The sequence below is a fragment of the Phaseolus vulgaris genome, chromosome 7 (genome assembly GCF_000499845.2).
Source record: "Phaseolus vulgaris cultivar G19833 chromosome 7, P. vulgaris v2.0, whole genome shotgun sequence".
Lineage (NCBI taxonomy): Eukaryota > Viridiplantae > Streptophyta > Magnoliopsida > Fabales > Fabaceae > Phaseolus > Phaseolus vulgaris.
The window spans coordinates 1,014,835-1,040,756 of NC_023753.2; the positions used below are offsets into that span (position 1 = coordinate 1,014,835).

Genomic DNA, 25,922 nt, shown 5'->3' on the forward strand with positions numbered 1-25,922 from the left:
CCCCATATTAACAAAGCTTCAACCTCCTAATCAATACCCTTTTTTCTCTAGAAAAAATGGTCAATTTCTCAAATACATATGTTGGAAAAAAAACAAGTGTTAGAATTAATTAGAGTGGTCTCATTAATGAACATTTTAATCTGGTGGATGCCCTTTTGAGTTCATTTTCTAAATATTAAAATGTGTTGCAGAAAAAGTTTCAATAATTGTCATTAAAACAAGTAGCTGAAAAGGACTTGTTAATGTCTCCATAATCTTAATGCATGTTTGGTAACGTGCAAATTAAAAATAATTATTTCTAAAAAAGCTGCACACAAAAACACTTATTCTTTCAACAATAAACAAACAGATCTCTAATCTATTTGGAATCATCGACTGATCTAGACCTCATACGTATAAAGCAGACATGTTATAAAGGCTTTCAGCAACATTTGAGAATTTGTAAGAAAGTAAATTATGGTGTTTCAAGCATCACCAGCAACATCAACCACTCTTTTTACCTGTGAACATATATAAAGGATATTGTTTGGATATTTTAAATGATATCTCAAATTTAGATAAAATCACATAAAAATAAATAAATGTTAACAAACATATAATATATATATATATATATTATATTAAAAAAACTTAATAAAATAACACAATAAAAATGAAACACACTGAACTGTGCATGTTGAATAATAGCATTGAAACTGTGCATACGAAAAAGCCACTTGATTATTGATGGATTAACCAACAAAAACTACTTATCTCCGATGCGGCGGTTTACTGTCAAACGTGCTCTAAATAAACACTTGATTCGATAATCCTTGGCTTGCTTTGACAATTCAGATCAGAACAAATGGCAAAACCCAAATGTGGTGTTAATTAAGAAACCTTAAATAAATGATTTTGCAGTTTCAACATTTCTAAAATCGAGATTCAAATTGTGGATCGCGGCAACGTTTAAACGAATCATGAATCATAATTTTGCATCGAATAATAAATGCATTCATCGAATGTGAGATAAATAGAGGTGAAATAATAAAATAGGATAAACTATCAAGTATTCTTCGAATTACCTTTTATTTGACTTTTTTTTTCAGGACAACTGATGAAAAAAGTAAAAACATACGAATTAATGAACCAAATCAGTGATACGAATTACATGTATTGATTCAAGTATCGTAAGGTACAAAGTTGTTTAAAGTTCATCTTATGATACCAATAGTCAGAAATAGTCAAAATGTATAGAATCGTAAGATTCTATAACTATTTGCAGCACAGGATTCTGATGGAGGACAAAAGTCACCTACAATCTGCACCAACAGCATCAAGAATGGATTTGAAACCATCCCTTTCGAGGCATGCAGCTAATTCAGCCTGAAACCAATTGAATGAGAAAGAGAATGAGAATAATCGGAGGAATAGGTGGACGAGAACTTTAGTGCATACACATTAGTTTTGGTACATACCTTTATCTGAGGAATGAGTGCGGGTCCCCCATAAGCAAATGCAGTATATAGCTGAACTAGAGTTGCCCCAGCTCGTATTTTCTTATATGCATCTTCCCCACTAAAATAATATAAAAGCTCAAACAAATTTCGTATACTTAATTTTTCGTTCTAAATAATGATAAAAAAATATACTGCAGATAGCTAGGAATCAACTGCACTAATAAATGAACATGAAAATTTTACCTGCTAATGCCGCCGCAACCAATCAAAGGAATCTTGCCCTGGTATACATGAAATAACAGGGCCAAGTTGTTAAGCCTGACAAACATATACGAGCAAAGCATAACAAAGAACAGTTCAAAAATAAAAAAAATGGAGCTAGAGAACAAAATATAAGAGCTCTAATGATTTTGAGATGCACCAATTAGACGGCTAAATAGGGAACTAAACCTTGAACTGTATAGGAAAGAGAGAAAACAAATCAACGAATGCAACCAAGTGCTTGTCACAGCCTCACAGGTATTTGCAGGTCATGCTATTAGTATACACATGCCAAATCTATAATTAAAAATATTGAAAATAATTAACAGCAAAAGGAACTTAAAGATTCGATCATGTTCTGAGTATTTTCCATACAGAAGCCGTGAATTAGCATCTACGAACAATATTGCTTGCATAATCCAGAGTAATTGCATGCATTAGAGACATGTCAACTCTGTCTCACTATAGTTTACAAATAAGATAGTAAAACCAACAGACTTACCCTTGTCAAGATATACATCTCCTTCAAGATGTCGGTAGAGAGGTTGAAGAGAGGCTTCCCACTCAAGCCACCAGTTTCTGAACCCGATGGATTTTTACTGACAGGATCTGGTCTAGAAATGGTTGTGTTTGATACAATCTACAACAATAAACAAATAGAGATTGTAAAATTAGAAGCTTTTAAGTTCCATTTAGTGGCAACTGATTGAAATTAGTAATGGAGCAGAGAGATACCAGACCATCCAAGTGAAGAGCCAAGGCAACCTATAATCAAAGCAAAAACTGTAAACAGTCAGACTATGGACATACGAGAAAGACAATAGCATGCACATGCTTACTGCAGCAATATCTTCAAGGTCTTCTTTTGACAAATCTGGCGCAATTTTTACCAGCAATGGAGGTGGGCCCTCCTCACCCCACTGCATTTCATCACGAGCAGCCTGGACCTTCACAAAAGGAAATTTTGCAAGACTCAAACTCCCAAGTATGCAATGCAACACAAAAAACGCATTGAAGAAGATTCACATCCTAATTCCAAATTCTACCTTCTTAACAAGATCTTTGAGTTGCTTTCTTCCTTGAAGCATGCGCAAACCAGGGGTATTGGGCGATGAAACATTAATCACCTACAAAAGGATATTAAGAACAGAGTGACAAACACGTTAGAGTTTAGACATGAAAGGAGTACAGTTTATTAAAATCTGCACCCAGTCATACCATACCACGATAAACTACAGTCTACAAGGTTGTCTATCTTTCCTTTCTTTTCTATAAAAGATATATAAGAAAAGACTATTTACCAAATAATCAGCATATTGGGACAATGTATGAACTCCTTGAACATAATCTGCTGCAGCATCTTCACTTGTCTTGTTCTTTCCAAGATTGACACCAAGAATGCCAGGGCCAGCTTTTCCTCCATGTTTGACTTCATTGTTGGAAGAAGGTGAAGTGCTTGAAGTTTCATCTAGTTTCCTCTTACCATGTTGAGCGCCCAGCCTCTTTGCAACAGCAACAATTCCCTCACTATTAAAGCCACATCTATTTATTACAGCACTGCACGTTAAATAAATCAGTCTTAGAGCAACGTAGACAGCATAAGCAAACTTCAATGAAAATACACTTTATAGTATCAATAACCTTCTGCGGTGTATAGAGGCGATTGGGGAAGTCAAAAAGAAAATATAAAACAGGTTCAAACTGCTAATCAGAAGCAGAAGACCAAAGAAACAAAATATAAACTCTTACCCTTCTTCTCGCAACCTAAAGATACGAGGTTTAGGATTGCCATCCTGGGGAACAGGAGTAACAGAGCCCACCTCCACAAAGCCAAAGCCCAAAGCAAGCAAACCATCAACAGCCTCAGCGTTTTTATCAAAACCTGCAGCAAGGCCTACTGGGTTGGAGAATTTTCTTCCCCAAACTTCTAGCCCTAAGATTGGTACGTCGGGCCTCTTCTCCCTAGGGACCCAACCACGAGCAGCAGCTGAGACACCCAAGTTGTGGGCAAACTCAGGATCCAACAATGCGAAAAAAGGATTCACGACTTTTGTTGCCGAGAATAACCATCCACTGCAAAAAAGATAACTCAAAATCTGGATCTTCACTTGCAAGGTATGCATTTTCTTTTCAAACAAGGCATCAAGAATTTATTTTCTGGTGAGACCACTTAAAAATTGTTTTCTACAATTATATATCCGCAGCTTACCCATAATAAAAGCATCAAAGAACATGAGTTTTCTTTCTTTTCCCTCGTGAAAAATAAGTAATATAACAAATCAAATGCACAATTAGAGGAGCAAAACAAGAAAATGCGTTCAACGCCCGAACTCCCAAATGAAGTACCAGAAAGTAGCTTCATCCACAGTACTCACGTAAGCTCCACCGGCTATAAGGAGACCTATGGTAGCACCCGTCAACAACCTTCCCTGCAAATCAAATAATCAGTGAGTGTACTAAACTACACATATCAAAATATTTGCATGCACATACAGCCCACAAACTTAATCAAACAACACACACATTCCATAAAGATCTTTCAACACATGAAATTTCGAAATCACACTAAATACCCCGCATATGCAAACTGCAGCATACCAAAAGAAACGAGCATCTTCCAACCTCAAAACGAATCAACAAGACAATGCATAATGTCGAACACCATACATACACACAAAAGAATTGAGAATACGCACCTTCTTGGAATAGTAACCGATCTTGGGAGCACTCTGTGGCGCAGAAGAAAAACATCTGACGGCAGAAAGCTGGTTCGGAACTAACCTTTTGAGAACAACGTCTCTCAGCAACTTTCTAGAAGACCATGCGGCCATGAGTTCAAGAAAATCGCAAGAACCTTCGAACAAACGTAACTTCGACGCGATGCTCGGAAAAGGGATTCAGTCACGAATGTTTGTGATTCTTGAAAGCACAAACTCTTCGAGTAAGGGTAGGTTCAGTGAAGGGTGGTGGCAAGAAGGGAGGTTCAAGAAAGTGTTCCACGCAGGTTCTTGGAATATAAAAATGGTGTAAAAATGTAAATCCACGTTGTAAATAGCGGCCCATATCCACACTTGTTTAGTTGGGCTTCAGACGAAAGCCCAACAAGACATTCATCAGTAGCTCCGAGACTTTTTCAACTTGAAGCGTCAACCTGAAAGGAAATCACCTTTGTGACCGCGTCTTTTTTCCGATCACCTGTCTTTCACTGACGACGGCTCCTCCGCCGCCGGAGCCACCTCACTGCAATTCCAACAACCAGCTTGGAACACATTCTTGAACCTCCCTTCTTGCCACCACCCTTTACTGATCCTACCCTTACTCGAAGAGTTTGTGCTTTCAAGAATCACAAGCGTTTGGTGACTGAATCCCTTTTCCGAGCATCGCGTTGAAGTTACGTTTGTTCGAAGGTTCTCGCAATTTTCTTGAACTCATGGCCGCATGGTCTTCTAGAAAGTTGCTGAGAGATGTTATTCTCAAAAGGTTTTTCTTCTGCGGCAAAAAGTGCTCCCAAGATCGGTTACTATTCCAAGAAGGTGCGTTTTCTCATTTCTTTTGTGTGTATGCATGGTGTTCGACATTATGCATTGTCGTGTTGAAATTTAATGTGCTGAAAGATCTTGTATGCAATGTGTGTGCTGTTTGATTAAGTTTGTGCGTTGTATGTGCATGCAAATATTGAAGTGGTTTCACCAGAAAACAAATTCTTGATACCTTGTGTCAAAAGAAAATGCATACCTTGCAAGCTGGTTCTTGAAATTGCAGTGTGTAGTAAACAAAAGTCAAAGGTGAAAGAAGCTTGTGAAATTTGAACGAAAGCGGTGTATGCCGAAGTGAGGTCGGAAACAGGAATGTGGTGGCTCCGGCGGCGGCGGAGCCGTCGGCAGAGAAAGACCGGTGATTGGAAAAATGACGCAGTCACAAAGGTGATTTCCTTTACGCTTGAAAAAGAGTCTCGGAGCTACTGATGAATGTCTTGTTGGGCTTTCGTCTGAAGCCCAACTAGACAAGTGTAGATATGGGCCGCTATTCACAACGTGGATTTTCATTTTTACACCATTTTTATATTTTTGTACGATAATATTATTTAAATCTGTTTTTGGATTAGATACACGTGAGGGAAAACGATAAATAATATATATGAGTTATACGCGAGAAATAGGGAGCAATTAATATTTTATTCATATAAGACTTACACACTCCTATTAAATAAATAGCGCGTCTATCATCAACATTCCGTTACATAGTTTTATTCACAAAGAAAATTAATATTTTATTTAATAAATTAAAAGATAAATAAATAAAAGATAAAGAGGTATATATGGAATAAATAAATAAAAAAACACAAATATAAAGATAAACATTCAAACCTGAATTTTGAAGTCCTTATATTTGAAAGGATGTAATGTCATGTAATAAGTTATGATACAAAAATGCTAGGGTTAAGTTTTACAAAATCAACCTAATGTAGATTATTTATAAAAAAAAATATTTTGATAGCCTTTAATCAAGTCATTGATTCATTTAATTTTCTTAAACATTTTTTTTTTCATTTTTACAAATGATGTCATCTTCCGACATCAAGTCACTTGAGATAAGATCTTTAAGGTTAATCATAATATCTCATATGATGCAATGATGAAGATGACAATGTTATCAAACTTCTTGAAGTCTGAACATTAACATCGCTTGTAATAATGAAAAAAAAAAGTTTTAAAAACAAACTCTCGTTCTCTCAACTCTAATCTGTAAAAAGTGGTTGGGAAAATGAAAAAATAGTTTAAAGACAATCTCTCGTTTCCTTTATAGCTCAATTAGGAAGTTTGTTTCTACGTGTCCGCGTAGATGTAAATTGCAAAGAAAACATATAAATTAATACACTGAAAATTCAACACAAAAGTCAATAAAAAAAAATGTTGGTAAACTGTATTCACTACTTTGCGAATAACTGAAAAGAAAACAGACATAATCGTTTATACAATTTAGTAGAATTGACTGTATAAACATAAATAGTAATTAAATATTTATAAATATATTTTACTGTACTGTAATAAAATCAATAATTAAAATATAGACATTAAGCAACTAGTTAAAAAAATGAAGAATACAATATTATAATAAAATAATATTTTTTAAATCATATTCCCTTCAAATTCACTAATTTTTTAAACTTTTTTTTTCATTCTTTTCTTCTATTTCTATTTTCATCAAACAAAACATTAACCCTCATATACTCAAAAGTTCAAAATAGACAACATTTTCGTTATTTGACTATTACAGTTTTATCTTCAATAATATTTTTATTATTGTTTATCTCCCATATATTTTTATCATTTGAACTCAGTGTAATTAAATATGTCTTTATTGATTTTGATATTTAAAATTATATTAAAAATAAAAATATTTATAATGTATAAAAGTTGAGTGAGTTGAAAAGTTTCAGTGGAGGGTCCATAATCTGTGACACTCGTGCGCTGACTCTTATTCACTCTTGTTTGTTCTTTCGCCAATTGCATTTGAATTTGCATTTGCATGTAGCATTTGAATTGCATGTAGCAATGGCGACTGTTAGTTGTTCTGCCCTAACTCTCGGAACCGCCGCTTCTCGCACCACCGCCTTCTCCAGATCCGGTCGGAGCCACGGCGCCGTCACTGTCAGATGCACTGCTCAATCTCTCTCTCTAGGTCATTCCATGTTCCTACTTCGCTTTTCCTATTTCTACCACTCTCTGCTCATTCATTCACCGTTTCTTTGCTTCAGCTGACAACGGTGAGAAGTTTCTCGAAGCTTCGAAGAAGGGGAACGTTATTCCTCTGTACCGCTGCATATTCTCCGATCACCTCACTCCAGTGCTCGCTTACAGGTGTCTCGTCAAGGAGGATGAGAGAGATGCTCCTAGCTTTCTCTTTGAATCGGTGGAGCCAGGCCAATTTTCTAGCATTGTGAGAACGCATTTTTTTTATTTGTTTCGGGTTTTTAGTAGATTACACTGATAGTTCTGAAGTTCTGTGAGGTTTTACGAGATCGAACAAACTTTTTTTGCTGTTTTTTTTAAACGTTTTCATCGAAATTCAATAGAAGGTACACGGTGTGATGCTTTTCAAATGAGGTTAGTGTAGTGATAGAAGTGGAGAGTTTTGTGCTGTCTTGCGAAAATTCAGGGAGTGTTGGTGTGATTTACTAATTTTTTTTTGTGTGTGTCTGTGAATGTGTTGGTCTGTGTGATTAGTCTGCGTTGATGTTGATTAGGGACGGTACAGTGTGGTGGGAGCACAGCCGTGTATGGAGATTGTGGCGAAAGAGAATGTGGTTACTGTTATGGACCACATGGAAGGGCGCAGGAGTGAGGAAATTGCAGAGGATCCACTGGTGATTCCTCGAAGGATCATGGAGAAGTGGACGCCTCAACTCATTGATGAACTTCCTGAAGCGTTTTGTGGCATGTGAAATCGACTTCTAATCCTAATTGCCATTTCATTATGAATTTAATTTTTATAAGCTGCGACTGTAAAAATATTTAAAATATGAATTTATTGCTGCTATATTTTTCCCAAAGTAGTTATGATAAAAGTTGGCAAGCTTTCCGTACATGATAGATTGTGATTGAATGATAACGTAAAAACAAACCTCTATGCAGTCAACACAAACACTATTTGCTATCTTTTATTAGATTTTTTAATTAGATTATAGTCTGCTACCAACATGGTGGTTGTGTGTAGGAAGCCACGCTGACCCTTCTAAATTGTTTATTTTTTGTAATTTTATGTTATTTGGAATGAGTACATTGTGCAAACAGATTTGTGGTTGATTTTGGTTTCTACACTAAGGATTCTTTTGCTTGCTTCGAATGTTGAGATGAATAATGAATATCTTCGATTTTTTTTTATTGGCAGGTGGTTGGATAGGGTATTTCTCTTATGATACAATGCGCTATGTAGAAAAGAAGAAACTTCCATTTTCTAATGCCCCAGTAGATGACAGAAACCTTCCTGATATTCATCTAGGCCTTTATGATAATGTTATTGTGTTTGATCATGTTGAGAAGGTACTGCTATGAATGTAATTGTTGCTTCTAAGAAAATCATGTTGATCAATTTATCCACACTTACTGTTTTGGCCCTGGAGAGTATTTCTATTTTCTATTTTATTTGACTTTGATTGGTTCAGAAAGCACATGTGATTTCTTAGACTTGGTTCATTCCAGAAAGCATATGTGATTCATTGGGTTCGGTTGGATAGATATTCTTCTGCTGAGGAGGCCCTCAGTGATGGAAGGAACCGGCTGGAAACTCTAGTATCTCGGGTGCATGATATAGTTACGTGAGTGTTCTGTTTTTCCCCAATTTGTTTTCTTCTTGGCTTGACATTTCAAATTAAGGTGAAGGATGACTGTTTTTGGTGCTTGAGTTTAATTTCAATGTCTGCTATTATAATTGTCAATTTCAGCCCAAAGCTGGCTGCAGGTTCGATCAAGTTACACACTCATCTCTTTGGTCCTAAACTGGAGATGTCTAATATGACAAACGAGGAATACAAGAGGGCAGTATTGCAGGCTAAAGAGCACATACTGGCTGGTGATATTTTTCAAATTGTACTAAGTCAACGTTTTGAACGGAGAACTTTTGCAGACCCATTTGAAGTCTACAGAGCATTGAGGATTGTTAATCCTAGTCCATACATGACTTATTTACAGGTTTGCCAGTTTATTGTCATAATCATTTTATTAATTAGTTTGCATTCAAAAGTAAACTTGTTGAAATATATACTGTTGTCAGGTCAGAGGGAGTATTTTGGTTGCATCAAGTCCAGAAATTCTTACACGGGTGAAGAAGGTAACCTTGTGCAATAATAATACTCCAGTAAATGGATTTAATTATAATTTTCTTCCCCCATAATATCAATAATGTTAACATACGCTTATAGTTGCACTTGTCTTGTTTTCTTAAATTTTACTAGACTAGTCCATGTTAAAAACTTCATTACAAGTGTAAAAGGTATTCATTGTCTTTTTGTATCCTTTTTGACAGAGAAACATCACCAACCGGCCCCTTGCTGGTACTGTTAGAAGAGGAAAAACACCCAAAGAAGATATCATGTTGGAGGAAGAACTTTTGAAGGATGAAAAACAATGTGCAGAGCACGTAATGCTTGTTGATTTGGGGAGAAATGATGTGGGAAAGGTAAATTCTTTTCAATTCCAGGCTTATTATCTTTTATATCATAGAGATTAAAGTCTTGCATTTTTAAGACTAGGGTTCCCAGGTAAACGCTTGATCTAATTCCTGATGTAAAAAGAATATTTCAATTCAATATGATTTGGGAGAATGGTTCTGATAGAACTGGACCATAATATGTAAAAAATGATTTACTCATAATGGTGCTTAATATTTTCAAACAACCAATTTCTGCACTGTTATCAATGTGATGCTGAACACAAATCAAGCACAACACACTAGTAAAACACAGTAATGTCCTCTCTACCACCTGAGTACAGAAGAAATTCTCCAAATTTTCTTGTAACAAAACTCAACCAATTCCTACTAACTCCCCCAATTCCATTTTACTACTGAATAATATAATTAGTTATTGTCACCAACCGAATTAGGTCCTAACTTGTAGTTCCCTATATACCCTTTTTTTCTACCTAACCTGAACCCTTTGAATTGAGGGACTCTATTGACTGAATATGCTAAACAAATTTGAATCTCAGGCACCTTATTGAAGACGTCAATGTTTCATAGCACTAACCTTATTCTATATGCTATGTTGCTATTTTAACGGATCTTTATATGTTGCACAGTTGCTTTGCAGTTGGGTAGTTTATGATCATAACTCTATTTTTCACCTTTATTTTTTAGCCATATGCTTGATGCAACATGAATATGCAGGTCTCCAAACCCGGCTCTGTTCAAGTTGAAAGGCTCATGAATATCGAACGCTATTCCCATGTTATGCACATAAGCTCAACTGTAAGCTCCAAAATTTTGAATGTTACATGAGTGCAATTTAAATTTTACATTGCTGGCAATATTGAGTAATACCCGTATCCTTTTAGTTTTAGGTGAGCGCTAATCAAATTTCATTGCTGACAATATAAATTTTGCGCTACTCATCCTTAGGCCTTCTCTATTTGCCTTTAATATCTTACACATAATTTGGATTTTTAAGTGTTTACACATGAAAATCTAACATTTTTTATGTTCTGATCTCTTCAATATTTATGCTTTATCAAATTGAAGAATAAACTGCCCAAGTTTCCTTTAATGTCAGATATAACAACATTTGCTTTACAATCACTCGCAGGGAAAGTGAATGTTTACTTCTCTTATACTGACTAGTCACTTTCCACTACTTAGAACTTTGAAAGTCGACACTAGAAAAGCTGTGCCCCATCTTGTGTTTTTCCCTAATCCTAAAAGGACAATGCTTGTTGAAACCAAAAGGCCCATGCTTATTCAGTATATTTTTGCCAAATAAATTGAGTAATAGCTTATTTCGTGGGATGTTGAGTATGAAGTTTACTTTTAAAATTAGGTTATCATTTCCAGTGAATAAACTTTTCCTTATTCGGCTACTTTTTCAAGTAGAAAAGGGCAAATTGGTGTTGACATCCTTCAGCACATGACAATATACGTCCACGACTTTTCAATATATTCAGCTGAACGAGTACATCGCTAAGTTTATTTAGTACAACTACTTTGTTTTTTAAGTATTTAATACAACTAAAGGGCTGGCCCGGGTCGAATTTCTTAGAAGTTCAACTTTTTCATAAATCAACTAACTCAGAAGCTTTTGAATAGGATTCCACACCTGCTTTGCTTGATTCTGTTCGTTTTTAGTCTTATCTGCATTATTTATTATTACAGTTTACCTAGTCCCCAAGTATACATAATTTCTTCTTCAAAACCAATCTGGAGTCTCCTTGAAGGTCAGCTCTTTTTAATTTGGCCATGGGAGTGGTCATTACTTGTACATTAACTATAACTAGGATTTTTTGTCCTGATATGTGTAAAATACGTTGCTGGAAGTGTTTCTTTCTCAGGCATCTACACCTTGGATAATAATACGCTGATTAAAAGTTTCTATTCTTTCAATGATTTTCCTTTTATTATCTCTTTCAGAAACATAAATGATATGGTGCCAGTAAGTTAGAGTGGCATTTGGTTTTACTTGATTCATTTTGTTGTATGCCAGAGTCCAAATTCTGCTGCTTGGTTTGGCAGAAAAGGATTTGGTGAAGAAGCTTTTTCTCAGATGATAATGTACACATGTCTTTGCAGGTCACTGGGGAGTTATTAGATAACTTAACAAGCTGGGATGCATTGCGTGCTGCTTTACCTGTTGGTACAGTTAGCGGAGCACCCAAGGTAAATTTTATAACTCTTCAAGGTAGTAACACTAAAAGATAGATCACTAAATAAAATCTAATTTTAAAAACAAAAAAAAATTAGTCACTATATTAATTAAATGTACCTAAAATAGTTTTTATTATTCATAAAATTTATAAATTAGTTTCTAAATTAATATCTAATTAGCTACTAAAATTTTAGATACTAATTACTTTAGATTCTAAAATTTTGGTAGCTAAAATCTGAGTATCTAGTTTCATAAGAATTTAGAAACTAGTTTATAAATTTTATAACAATAATAGTCTTTAAAATAATATATAATTTGTAGTGATAGCTTAGGTTTAAGCAAGCTCTTTCTCATTGCTATGCGATAGGCGCTTGCATTCAGTTCCGAAATTACTCGTGCTTAATAAAGAAAGTTGGTTGGGGGCAGTTATAAGTGAAAATTATGTAAACCAGAAGATACCCATCATTGAATGGAGTGTTTGATCCTAGATTGGTGTTATTTTGGCTTGTGTAAAACAGGTGAAAGCCATGGAGTTGATTGATGAGTTGGAAGTGGCAAGACGGGGGCCATATAGCGGGGGATTTGGAGGCATATCTTTTAATGGAGATATGGACATAGCCCTTGCACTGAGGACCATAGTTTTCCCAACAAATGCTCGTTACGACACAATGTACTCATACAAGGATCATATGAACAAACGCAGAGAATGGGTTGCTCACCTTCAGGCTGGAGCGGGAATCGTTGCTGACAGTGATCCAGCTGATGAACAAAGAGAGTGCGAGAACAAAGCTGCAGCCCTTGCTCGTGCCATCGATCTTGCAGAATCTTCATTTGTTGACAAACAATAATTTCCATTTCTTCATTATAATTCGATTTTTTTACAATTTTAAAGGAAATTTGGGGGCAGAAGATTTTACAGTTAGAACGTTGCACGGTGAATTCTGGAAAATATCCTAAAGGTGTGACAAGTGATGAACATACAGGTTATTTCATAGCTTAATATACTGTCGTTTTTAGAAACTTTCATAGATGTCATTTCTTTCCGTCGCTTCAACCTAAGCCAGAGAAAGCCTTTGGCAGAGTTTCTTTTGCGGAGATAAAAATCGACACTACTGTTGCTTATTAATGAAGAACTTATCGAATGGGAAATTTTATTAAATTGCGACGTTTATGAAATCCGGGGAATTCAGATGCTCTACCGGAAAGAGGGAGAATCAATACGAAGTTAGAACTGCCGTGTATTAAAGGAGTAAAAACAAGAGAATACTTTATTTTTCAAGAGAATTTTAAATATAAATTAAGTTTTTAGATAATCAATCTATGGAATAAATTAAATTTTTAAAATTATAAGAATTTTAATTATTTAAACTTTAAAAAATCGGTGTTCTGTCCTCTCCTAACGTGTCTTTTTTAACTTTCAATTTACCCTCTTCCGCTTTACCTTCCTGCACTTTTGTTCTTACCTTTTTTCTTCCGTCTCTTTTTCTTTGTTCAGGAAATAAACGTGACTCAGAAAACAAGGGAAACTGATTGTTCATATAATTAAAGTCATAAGTATTTAGAATATTTTATTCTATATAGTCAAGACATTTATTATAGTATAAATAATATATATACATATATATTTATACTATAAAAAATTATAAAACATACATAACAAAGAAAATGTGAAGAGCTATAGCATATTGGTGAGCTTAAAAACATTTCCTATTTAATTTTACAAAAAAAATACTTACAAGTTAAAATAGATTTATATATAAACTAATTTGTACAAATAACTTAACTAAAATTGATTTAAAACTCGTACATAAATTAATTTAACTTAATAAAAAAATATATTTTATTTTCTTTCATTCAAGTGTGTCTATTAGAGGAGTTTTCTTTTAGCATGCCCATAAAGGATTATATTTTTATCGGAATAGAAGCACCAAAATCCTATCAATGCAAGACTATAAACAAACAATCTGTTTATCTTAACAATCTCTTTTTCCCAGAGGAACACAATAATTGTCGAGGAAACCCTTATCTTACCCCACACACTAGCGCAATAATGAGGAGCAGCTTGGGTGAAAACCAGAACACAGCAGAAAGGCCAGCAACGAACATGTACTGCAACAACCTGCTCTAATGAAACACCACTGTTAAATTCCTAAATACCCTTTAAATTTCAATTGTCATCGGTTGACTCCATTTTCTAAACAGTTCCAAACCAAATAAAAGGTTTGAATATCATATAACATCACTGCTGATTTTCTGTGGTACACTGCATTGGAAGAAGCAAGTGAATTATATATAGCAACTACTTTTAGGATGAAGACGCTAATTGCTTCATTTTAGCCTGTAAAATAACTCCAGCTTCATCTGCCACGTTTTTCTTTTTGGATGCAACCTGCAGTGAGATTTGTACAAAAATTAATTTTTCTTTTGGATTAAGGTAAAAGGTAATATGAGAAATCTTCTTAAATTCATTTCAAAAAGCAATGTGAAAAAGTAATTGCTAATGGAAGCAAGTAAAAAGTCTGCCACAAAAATGGTAGATGGTGTTGCTACCTGTAGGAGGAGAACGCTAGCTACAATAAAACACACCCAAAGTACACTAAAAAATACTGTACAATATTCTCTGTTGTGTGTGCACACACAACACACAACAGGATATCTACCAAGAATTTGTTTAAAAATTTGTGTGGAGATGCATGGTAGCTTGATTAATAAAAAATGTGAATGAACCCCTATGGCAGCAACCCAAAACCAGCATTGAGAACAGGGTAGATGGAATTCCAGCGTATGGAAGAGGCATTGCATTTATAATAAATAAAAATTATAGATAAACAACGTACAAATGTTGTAAGATGTAAAATTCATCAAAAAGTACACAGCCTGCAAACTTGTGAGAAAATAACATAAGCCTCGCAGCATTAGTTTGGAGGAAGAGAGTAACTAAAAAGTGAGGAAAAGAGAGAAATTTGACCAGCTCAGAGAAATGAAGAGATCAGAAACGAAAATAGAGAGATGAAATAAATAAGAGAAACAAAAAAATAAGGGGAAAAAGAAACAAAATAAAAGAGACTCGTGAACAGAGGGATTACTTAGTCTCCTTAACTGGAGATGTTAAATGTCTCTCCAATGTTGGGTTTGGTTTAGCAAAACACTAGTGTTTAAAACAATCTCTCAATGGACTCTGCTGATGTTATTTTTCTATAAGAATGGTGTTTTTTCCACCATGTCCGTAGCCGTGATTGCCACCACAAGTGGTGTGGCAAAAGTGGCCATCATAGGGCATCATGAGAAACACGTGAAATCATAGCACTGTAACGACGTCTTGCAGTAAATCTGCTACACCATAGTGTCCTAGAGCCACCAGGTCCCCTATTTAACAACATCTATCTTGACCAATCACACTCAAGGACAACGACATTAAATGTAAACTACATAATTACCACATCCAATACAAGATGAGAACAATTTATGTTGTACATAAATGCTACCAACGCACTTATTTTGTAGTTTTTGACGCGTTATTTAATGACTCTCTATAAATTGATAGTCTTTGATAAATTGCAACCAATAGTAATAGGAAAAGAGTGTTGCGAGCACTTCTCTTATGTTGCATTTGAGTTCATTTCAAAAGCATACTAGCACTTAAACCCAGAACAAAATTCTCAACTCAACACAAGTCAGACAAGAGTTGCTTCAAGATCTATTTGGATAAACCTTTTCATATGTACTTCAAATAGAAGAAATAAATAATGATAAATGAAATAAATTTCTCTATAAACTGAAATTAACTTATGCACAAGTTATAAATCAAATTTCTCTATCAAACACTGCCCCAGTTTATTCAAAATATGTACTAAACTACAAAATCTCGGCCAGGCCCAAAATACGGAATTCTAGAAAAAAAAAAACGCAGTACCAAACAAGCTTTCATTGTACTATTGAAAAGAGTGTGATTATTTACATCATATAGTTTATAGAGAGGATAAAAAAAATGACAATAGATTTTAATAGCAACTCATGACAAGCAGTGCATACGGACACAATAGCTAGCTCGAAACAAGATGCGCAAGAGGAAAGGTACCTCAACAAGTTGATCAAAGTTTGACTTGAGCAGGTTGATTTTCCGGTCGCAGTAATCTTTTCCTTCATCCATAGTTTTCTGTTTCCGCATAACAATAACAATCAATAAGCAAGAAACAAACTGCACAAAGCTCTCTCCAATTCGTAAAACCTAAATCGAATACATAAATCCTAAACGCGATACATAAAACCTAAATGCAACACACAAAACCTAAATTGAATACACAAAACCCAAGTGCAACACATTAAACCTAAATGCAAGCCTAAACGCGATACATAAAACCTAAATTGAATACATAAGACCTAAGTGCAACACATAAAACTTAAATGCGAGTCTAAATGCGATACATAAAACCTAAATTGAACACATAAAACCTAAATGCGTGAACGCATAAGCGTAAGGTTTGACCTCGATGAAGTAGCCGGTGCCGACGTCGATCAAGACGTGAGTGGAGTCGTGGAGAGTGGCGGGGACGTAGAGGGAGGCGGTGAGGGGGACGAGGATTTGGTTGGCGGGAGGGCGAACGGAGAGGTCGTTGAGGGCGGAGGAAGCGATCTCGAGGCGAGTGGTGGCGTTGCGAATGTTGGTGAGACTGTCTTGCAGAAGATTCACTTCCATATCGGTTTGTTCCTTCACCGCTTTCAACTGCTCCACGCTCATCCTCTCCAAACCCATCGAACCACTCTTCCAAGAACCCATTCAACTCTCTCTCTCTCACACACAAAAAGGTACGAAAACAACAAACACAAAACCCTAAGAATGCAACTCCTTCAATTCGATTCGATTTCGATTGCAATTCGCAACACCTCAACAGAACCCACACCCTAACTGAAAAAAAAAATATATATAATACCTATAATATCTAAAATGTAAGAAAATTAATGTATTTTAAAATGGTTTCACAGGAGGTTTTTTAAGATTTTTTAAGATTTAACATTTTGTGTTAAATTATATGTTTTCTCTCAAAATGTTTATGTAAAAATAAATAAATTAATATATACTATTTTAAAATAATCTCTTTAATATTTTAATAATATTTTTAACAAAGACTAATATAATAGATATCCAATGTTACATTTACCTTAATTATTGCTAGTAAAATTATTTGATTTTTATAAAAAAAATTGAATAATATAAATAAAAAGTATGAGGAATTATTTTTGTTTCTTTGGGTCAACGAACTGAATAAAAAGTTGATTCCTTGTGTGAATTGAAGTGTTCAATTGAAGTGGTGATTTAGAAATGATATAAAAAAATGACAGCGAAGGAAAGAAAGAGACAGAAAAGCAGAGGAAATAGAAACTGGATTTGGATACGGCCCACAATGCAGCAATCACGAAACCCAAGTAAACGGCCCAAAAAAAGAATGTGGGCCCATAATGAGTTTGCAAGTAAGTTCAAAAAGTCCATCATATGAGGGGTTTAAATATGGTCCCAAATCATAACATGGGTTTTAACTTGTTTCACCCCAACATTTAATTCCAGGGACCCATCAATTATTGGGACCTCACCCTTCTGTTTAACAATAATTAAGAAACACATGTTGGCATCCTAAATTTCAAAACCCCACCAATAATCCATGCATACAAAAGTACAACATCAACAAAATCATCACTTCCTATGCTCCACTTTGGAACTTGCAGACAAATCCATTCCCTCTTCTTTTTTCACACTCTCTGTCTTACTTCTTCTCTCATTACAGTATAAATATTTTCACATCCCACCAAATTCTTTCATCTTCATCTTAAAATCACAAACCATCCTTCAATCTTATTATCCACCAACAACCAACCTCACATGACTTAACCATCTTTCAGCTTACATGACTTAACCATCTTTCAGCTTGTTTTTTCTTATCCATTGGTCTGCATATTTTCGATTATAAACAAGTGATTTATCTTAAGTTGAGATTGGGTTGGTGTTTTTTTCCACTGTGGATTAGATCGTTTTTGGAGTGATTCTTATTTATTTATTTTTTCTGATAAAATAAAATTGTATTTTTGTTTTGTTTAAATACTTGTGCATGATAGATCATGTTCAACAAATCTTGTTTATGTTGTACTATCTTGTTATGTACCAGTAAAGCCTGACATAATTAGTACACAACTAAAGCTGACATAATTATGTCATATAATGTTAGCACAGCTATTAGGGAGCTAAGCTCATTAATAGATTCATTTTCTGTTCGTGTACAGAAAAAGAATTTCAATGATTTATCTGCTTTGACAAAGATTTTTTTGTATTATTGACTAAATAACTTTTTTTAAAAGGATTTGTTATGCACCAAAAGAAGTTGTCACGTGTTCTTTATTACTTCAAAATAAAGTATAAAACTGCAACTTGCAAGGCTGTAAAACTTTTCTCAGATAAATTTTGCAGTTCTGCAATTTTCATGCACTGATAAATGGTTGGTACAATTTTTTTGATTACACTAATAGTTTTTATAATGAAATTGATTTGTGAAACTGTGAAGATCCCATTTTCACAAATTCCATAAATGAATATCCCATTTTGACAAATTCCACTTGACCTGGTCCTCCAGAAATGATATTCTACTCTTGGCTATACATGACATAAACATCTTATCAATATGTCAGGCATCTTATAAATCAAATTAAACTAGGTCCAATTTCATTCAAATCTGCCTCAAATATGTCAGGCATCTTATGAATGAATTTTAAATTTGGAAGATGTCTGAAACAGAATCCCCAAATAAGTTTATGACAGACAGGAAGAGATGAAAGCTTCAGGTGATTCTTTTGCCACTTCAACTCAGCTCACAGCATTGTGTTAAATTTGTATTGTGAGGCAGATAAGCCAGGGTGCAGAGGCACATGGTGGTTTGCAAGGGTGTGCCAATAAAAGTCAAAGACATAACAACCAGTTTAAATATGCCATTATTGAGATGCAACACATCAGCCAAATTGAAGTTTTTTTTTTATGCATATATAGCAGTGTATCAGTAACAAATGCACCAACACTATCTTTTGTTTTCACCATTGGTGAAAACATGAAAAACAGTAACCATTAGACCTACGTGAGTAGATCTTTATTTGAAGACTTGAATACAGGCTGTACCTAACCTTATCTTTCCTTAAATACAGAAATAGCCAGAGTACAAGTTCCCAGAAAGAGTACGTGGAAATTACAAAAACTGGCAGAGAACCAAAGATACTCCAACGAAATCAAACATGGTGGTCAGAGGGCTTCACAACACCCAAATAAATTTACTTGTGTAATAGTATATTATATAACTAGGCCACACCACATTCAGAAGAAAAAGAACAAAGAGGGGGCCAATTTTGCTGCAAGTTTAAGAACAGAAAGAAAGCACACTGAATCAAATAAGCATTCAAAATTGAAACGTCATGCAACAAAAGGAGTTGCTGAGTACATCGAAACAAGCAAAGTGACAAGAGAGGGAAAGAGGTAAAGAAAGAAACAGATGGGGTTTTATTCACATCACTGGCACCCCCAAAACAATCCACTTACATAGAAGAAAACATTATTCTCACGCTGATCAATCTAAGAAATGGCTAAGAATTGAAGATAAAAAAAAATTCTCAAAAACAGAAGTCATACGGAGTACTACAAGCAGAGCTTTTTTCTTCTTCTTCTTTTATCTTTCACACACCAGTCACCTTTGAAAACAACAAAGCAAGGGCGTGAAAGTAGAGGAGATAGAGACAGAGGGCATAACTCACCAGCAGCTGCACCGATTCCACAACATTACCACCTTAAACTAACCTCAAAACATGCCCCAGGAGCAGCCAAAGAACACATGATTTCTCATCTTCAACCCATGTTGAGAATGTAAATAAAGTAGGGTACTCCAAAAATCTGGGAGAGACAGCTGAATTTTTGAAACACAATCTACCCACCTCACAAACAAGCTTGCAAGCACTAATAAATACCTCAACTGCAACCACCACCAAACTTGTAGACCCAATTTGCAAGTGAAACAGAAGCAACAATCCTCTTCATCCGGAACAACTTACCACCACCACCACCACCACCACAACATTACAAATTCAACCAAGCTTCAATACGCATCAGAATTCCACACAGTAGATCATCACTTCATCACATTCTCATTCTCCTCCAACAAAAGCCCCAGAATCTAAAACAATTATCCAACTTTCTTAGAACCTAGTTAATTTGCCAAACCAGGAGCAGGAAATAAAATAAACCCCTAATTGAATAATTTCTTAATCGATGGACTTCTCCACACAAGACTAAGAAATAACCTAACCCTAACAATCTCCTGCTTCCCCACACACAACAAAGCAACAGCCACAACACGAGATTTTATATATATATATTTATATATACGAAAAAAACACCACCACCTTCCTCCACCTCCACCACCACCACCACCACCACCGGTACCCAATCAACGATGCTCGTCATCTCTCCGACCAGAATTCCCATGTCCGCCGGACAACGAAGCCAGCAAATTCAGATGTCCCGGGAGGTAATTCCCCACCCTAGCCGCCGACGCTTCTCCGATGGCCTGCTGCTGCTGACGTTGGTGATGAGCGAAGAGCGACACCTGCTGCTGCGACACCGACACGGCGGGGGGGTGCACGACCATTTCCGGAGCCGCCGCGGCGAAGCTCCAAATTTGTCCGAAATCGGGGCGAGTAGGGAGGGCCCACAGTCCGGAGGGGGTCGAGGGGCCCACGAGGGAGGGCCCCACCGAAACGGCGTCGTCCTTGGAGCTCTCATCGTCGGTGCGTATGCGCTTGCCGAGGATGAACGGCGTGGGAGCGAGCAGCTGCGGCTTGTGGTCGGAGGCGCTGGAGGGCGACGAGAGCGACGCGGAGTTGGCGGCGCGCACGGAGAGCGACACGGAGGAGAAGCTGGCGGGCGTGGTGCCGGTCCCGGTGGCGGCGATGATGGAAGGCTCGGCCTGGCGGAGGAGCCACTCGATGGTCTGGCCGTCGGACTTGTGTCCCAGCTCGCGCGTGAGCTGGAAGACGCGCGCCGCGCATATTATGGGCATTCGTATGCGGCGCCCGCGGCCGTCGACCTTGCTGTGTCGGTCCTTGGATGGCGGCTTCTTGACGGCCAAAGGCTGCGGTTGGTGGCGCTGCTGGTCAATGATTGAGGCGTTAGTAACGCCGTTAGTTGTGCCGTCAGAGGTTGACATGTGTGTGTGCTGTGTTGTAGTATTGATTGAGAGTGGGAATGAAAATGAAAATGAGATTTGAGTGAGTGAGTGAGTTGCTGTGTGAGTGTTTGAATGAAAGAGTTTTGAAGAAAAGAAAAGAAAAGAAAGAAAGAAAAAAAAAAAAGAAGAAGCAAAGAAGGAAGCAAGCTAGCAGGGGAACAGGGCTCTAATGATTGAGCGGCAGCAGCTGGTGGAGACAGGAGGAGGGCACATGGGTGCTGGGCTCCACCACCCCTCTTTCCCACGCGCCTTCCTTCACTCTCCCTCTTTTCTTTTCACCCCTTCTTACTTTCACTATTTAACACCATACCCTTTCATTTTCTTCTCTTCAGTTTCATAAATACCTTATTATACAATTTTTCATAATAAAACTAAGTATTCAAAACATACAAATGTTTTAATATTCATTTTCCTTGTTTACATTGCCTACTTTGTCTGTTTGGGGGTAATCTGGACCTACCTGTTATATCTTCGTTATCCAATCATATTTTGCCACCTGTCCTTCTTACCGGGATATTATTTTTCCGCATTTCTTATATAATATTCGGCGTGAAACATGCTTTGCAAATATTGCCTCTCGGTTTGGGCCTTTACGCGAATGGCCCATGAAAATTCATTTACTATTGGGCACATTCTTCCTCCACATAATTTTGGATTGCACATGCAAATAAAAAAAACCAAAATACCATTAATAAAATGAAAATTAGGGTTTAGATAAAATGTGCACTCAACCCATACACTACCCCGTAACATTGCATCTTTTTTTTTTTCTGTGATCACTGTGAGAAGGCAGCGCGCGGAGAGGGAGACTAAGCCACCGAAAAAGGATTGAAGCCACCGCGCACTGCCTCGTCACGGTAATTACAGAAAAAAAATGGTACAATGTTGTTGGGTTGGGTGTAGGTTGGATGTGAGTTGGGTGCACATAGTCCAAAATGATCTGGTGTAGGAGAATCTGCCTTACTATCATAGGCCATTTTGATATAACATTTACCCTACTAGAAATAATTAGGAGAGCATGGAAAATCAAATTGTAATAGAATTTGAACAGATTATTATAATTATACAGTAAACATTTTTTAATCTTCTACTATGAGTGGTGTTTTGTAAAATATGAATATTGAAAAACTATTTACGAGGAAATTAAAAATAATAGAGATAAAAATGTGTATACGAAAAAAACAGATAAATAAAATATAAATTTATCGATTTTGATTAAAAGATATAAATCAGTTCATATTGCTGAATAGTGCTGTGAATATAAGAAACCAACCTTAGTGTTCTCATTTTGAGATTATTCTGAAAATAGTTTTAGTGGAATCAAACACGACAATTTAATGAATAATTTAACGTTAATAATTATCAATTAAGAATAGCACATTTACATAAATCAAATTAATTCATTCATGCAGATGTCGTCTTTAGTTTCACATAAATTTGAATATACACTGATGAATTTTTGTACAGTTAACATTAATGAAACCCAAATAATTTTTTTTTCTCAAAAAAAGTGAATTTGAATGAGCATTATTAGCTTGAGTGAATAATCTTGTGTTAAGATTATGATCATAATTGATTCATTGTTGGAAAGTGTCTTCAGCCAATGGAAGAAAATTGTGGGGTACTTTCCTTTTCTAGCTTGCAAAACTCAAAATGCAACCTTAAGTTACATATGTTATAATTATAATTAATAAGTTAATATATTTTATTTAATATTTGGCTGAGCAGAAAAAATAGTGTAAAAAAATGGAAGAACAATGACGTAAAACCATAATATCTACGTGGTATTTGAGAGAGGAAGCGAAACACTTTGTCTCATGCTTTTCTATCCACACACTTTCCCTTAAATAACTTGATCCAAACAAAAAGTATTTTCGTTCTTCCTTTTCCATGAACACTACTTCACTCGTATTAAGTCAATTATGAATTTTAACATAATTGTAATACTAACTTAGTAAGAACTTGTCTAAAAAAGAAGTGTTTGGAGAAACGAATGCGAGATTGTTCGAATATTTGGATTGTGACATTCTTACATTTCACAAAGAAATCCTATAACGCACAAGATGTTCTTTCAATTTTTGAAAAGTAACTTATGAGATCCAGACACTCTTCTTAAATGATGTGTCTCTATTAAACACACGTATCGGATATCGACATTTGTATGACACTTGTAGGATATGTATGAGACACCGACACTTGTATGACACTCATAGGACACATATCGGTGATTGTCAAATTCAAAATCATTTGTTGGATTTCTGACAATTCGAACACAGTTCTAACACAATTTAAAAAAGAAAATACATTAATTTTTAAAAATTCAAACTTATTGTATAAATTTTTAGTATGATTATAAAAATAAGGAGCAAATCATTTTGAACAAAGCATGAAAAACATCTCTCTCTGCTAAAAAAAATGAAACATATTTGTGTACATAAATCTTTATTGTCAATTTATATAATTCATAATTATATAATATATAGTTTCGTGTTCCGTATCTTACATTTAAGAAATTATACGTATTTCTGTGTCTGTGTTTTATTAATGTTCGTGTCAATGTGAGTATCTATCTTAAGAGTGTAACACTTAAAATAAAGTCTAACTTTGTTTGGGAATATAATGATGGATGAAAGTGTCTGGTAAGATAAGAAAATTGACAGTAGTGTTCCTTTATTGAAGTAAAAGTTTTAAGTTTTCTGAACTTTTTTGAATCCTGCTAATGTGCATCATGCAAACTACTATTAAACACACCTATAGAGTGCATTTGTACCACTAGGATTGGTAGGTAACAAATAAAAGAAATCGGAAAGAACCACTATCCTGTTAGACTTAGAATCGTATATTATGATGATTGGATAAGTACTCATTTCTTTGATTCTGTTGTTTTAGATGATTGGTTCATTGGTTGTAGGCTAGGTATCTTATTTAATCTTGATATTGATAGTCACTTCTTGGTCAAACTACACAACCATGTTCAAAAATTAAGCTAATGTTCACACGGAAACACAGATACTCACTATTCTTTTTAACACTTTCAATTATCAGATATATTCAACTTCTTGGTTAATATTTTTTTACCCTATTCAACTCAGGTAAAAGATATCACTTATGCTATAAATTAGAGTATTTCATAGGATATATATGAGGGCAAATTTCATCTTATAATCTGATTTTGTGAGATTGAGTTAAACTTAAAATTCAATTCTTAATATGATATCATAGCCATTTTCGAGTTTATCCTAAAAAAAATTTGTTAGACTTATCAAACCACCCACTATCGGATCAACGAATTGTCACTCTCAGCATGTGGAGTGTGTGTTGAAGATCTCACATAAGATTATAGCATTTCATAGTATATATAGAAATACAAACCTCACTTATAAAGTTTTATAAGGTTAAATTAGACTTAAACGTCACTTCATAATATTTTCATAACTCTTGGCTTTCAAAATATTCAGATATCGTATAAGAAATTATACGAAGTTAACTGTAATTCTGATTAACAGAATACACACAAATATGATTCATCGTGCAAAATTTGTCCTCTCAATGTATACAAACAGTGGAGGTTTTTAAGGAAATCTGAATTAACAAATAGAGGAACAAAGAGGCCATGATATTAAATTAAAACAAATTCAATATCTAGTGCACACGGACACATATTCCATATCTTAAATAGCTATTTTCATGCGCTGTCTCTTACCTCTTTCGTAATATATTCACACTAAATAGCTAAATTATTGATATTAATATATACATAATGTGTTTCCTAACCACTACGATTTTGTATTTTAGTGAAAGCAACTCAAAAGGAGCGATTGATAATTATGCCAAGGATTTGATCCACCCTTTTTTGATTTGCATACTCCCACTTCTCTGCTTGAAATGATGGAACATTCCATGCTATCACATTAAAATATTGGATCATAATCCTATTCCTATATTTTTATATTCACACAAGGAATCTACTCACACTTTCTAAACAACATTTTTAATAACACACCATTCAACACTTAATCAATAATCAAAAGGGAAAAAAAAAATCTGTATCTGCTATAATACAGCCCCATTATGCAATATGCAAAAGGAATTCAAAATTATTTTTCATTTAAATGGAGTTGATAACATCACTTATATTTAATGTCATCTTATGATAATAATACCACTTTCCCGACATCTATGTACTCCGAGTGTTGTGGGTAAGGTAGGTTTATGATAATGGACAAATGCTGGCCTTTCTTTGTTAGTGGCCAATTTTAAATAAATATGTAGCTCGTTACATATTTATGAAATTGGTGAAACTAAGTCAAGATTGGCGGCAGGATCCATACAGCAGTAGGGAAAAAAAAGGAAATTGAAAATCACCATTAGAAGAATCTACAATGCACGAAAATTGGCTCAAGAATGTCAAAGTCACCTGAATTGGGATGGTGGTGAAGACATGTCAGAAGTTCAAACCTCACTGCTGCAAGGGAAAAAAAGACCAGCACACGCACATTGATGCCACCTCAGAAATAAACATTGACTTAGTAGGGAAGTGTTGTGACTTTTGAAAACATTTACACATTGATTTTAATAACTGTTGCTAGCTAATTTTATAAGTTGCCTATTATGAGC

General features: G+C 35.3%; 4 protein-coding genes and 1 long non-coding RNA gene across 5 annotated transcripts; 2 read left to right on the forward strand and 3 right to left on the reverse strand.

Annotated features, from left to right (window-relative positions):
* Nucleotides 1-1,137: 1,137 nt before the first annotated feature.
* Nucleotides 1,138-4,722, reverse strand: LOC137828281 (dihydroorotate dehydrogenase (quinone), mitochondrial). The gene is made up of 11 exons (XM_068634775.1): nucleotides 4,397-4,722; nucleotides 4,047-4,129; nucleotides 3,450-3,773; nucleotides 3,002-3,257; nucleotides 2,747-2,827; nucleotides 2,540-2,647; nucleotides 2,436-2,465; nucleotides 2,203-2,340; nucleotides 1,683-1,720; nucleotides 1,458-1,557; nucleotides 1,138-1,365 (listed from the first exon to the last, which is right to left on the reverse strand). The coding sequence occupies exons 1-11, from the start codon at nucleotides 4,529-4,531 to the stop codon at nucleotides 1,291-1,293; spliced, it is 1,368 nt and encodes a 455-aa protein (XP_068490876.1). The 5' UTR covers nucleotides 4,532-4,722; the 3' UTR covers nucleotides 1,138-1,290.
* Nucleotides 4,723-4,861: 139 nt separating this feature from the next.
* Nucleotides 4,862-5,811, forward strand: LOC137828282 (uncharacterized). Its single transcript, XR_011083848.1, has 2 exons — nucleotides 4,862-5,233; nucleotides 5,382-5,811. It is a non-coding gene; the product is annotated as an uncharacterized lncRNA (long non-coding RNA).
* Nucleotides 5,812-7,130: 1,319 nt separating this feature from the next.
* On the forward strand, nucleotides 7,131-13,074 carry LOC137827635 (anthranilate synthase alpha subunit 2, chloroplastic-like). Its single transcript, XM_068633849.1, has 11 exons — nucleotides 7,131-7,382; nucleotides 7,459-7,640; nucleotides 7,948-8,137; nucleotides 8,592-8,743; nucleotides 8,903-9,018; nucleotides 9,145-9,391; nucleotides 9,474-9,530; nucleotides 9,726-9,878; nucleotides 10,587-10,667; nucleotides 11,979-12,065; nucleotides 12,573-13,074. The coding sequence occupies exons 1-11, from the start codon at nucleotides 7,256-7,258 to the stop codon at nucleotides 12,900-12,902; spliced, it is 1,722 nt and encodes a 573-aa protein (XP_068489950.1). The 5' UTR covers nucleotides 7,131-7,255; the 3' UTR covers nucleotides 12,903-13,074.
* An 856-nt stretch (nucleotides 13,075-13,930) lies between these two features.
* LOC137827636 (prefoldin subunit 5) lies at nucleotides 13,931-17,353 on the reverse strand. The gene is made up of 3 exons (XM_068633850.1): nucleotides 16,541-17,353; nucleotides 16,133-16,210; nucleotides 13,931-14,443 (listed from the first exon to the last, which is right to left on the reverse strand). Exons 1-3 carry the CDS (start codon nucleotides 16,829-16,831, stop codon nucleotides 14,360-14,362), a joined length of 453 nt encoding a protein of 150 aa, XP_068489951.1. The 5' UTR covers nucleotides 16,832-17,353; the 3' UTR covers nucleotides 13,931-14,359.
* Nucleotides 17,354-19,468: 2,115 nt separating this feature from the next.
* LOC137827637 (transcription factor TCP7) lies at nucleotides 19,469-21,596 on the reverse strand. Its single transcript, XM_068633851.1, has one exon. The coding sequence runs from the start codon at nucleotides 21,282-21,284 to the stop codon at nucleotides 20,526-20,528; it is 759 nt and encodes a 252-aa protein (XP_068489952.1). The 5' UTR covers nucleotides 21,285-21,596; the 3' UTR covers nucleotides 19,469-20,525.
* Between the last annotated feature and the right edge of the window lie 4,326 nt (nucleotides 21,597-25,922).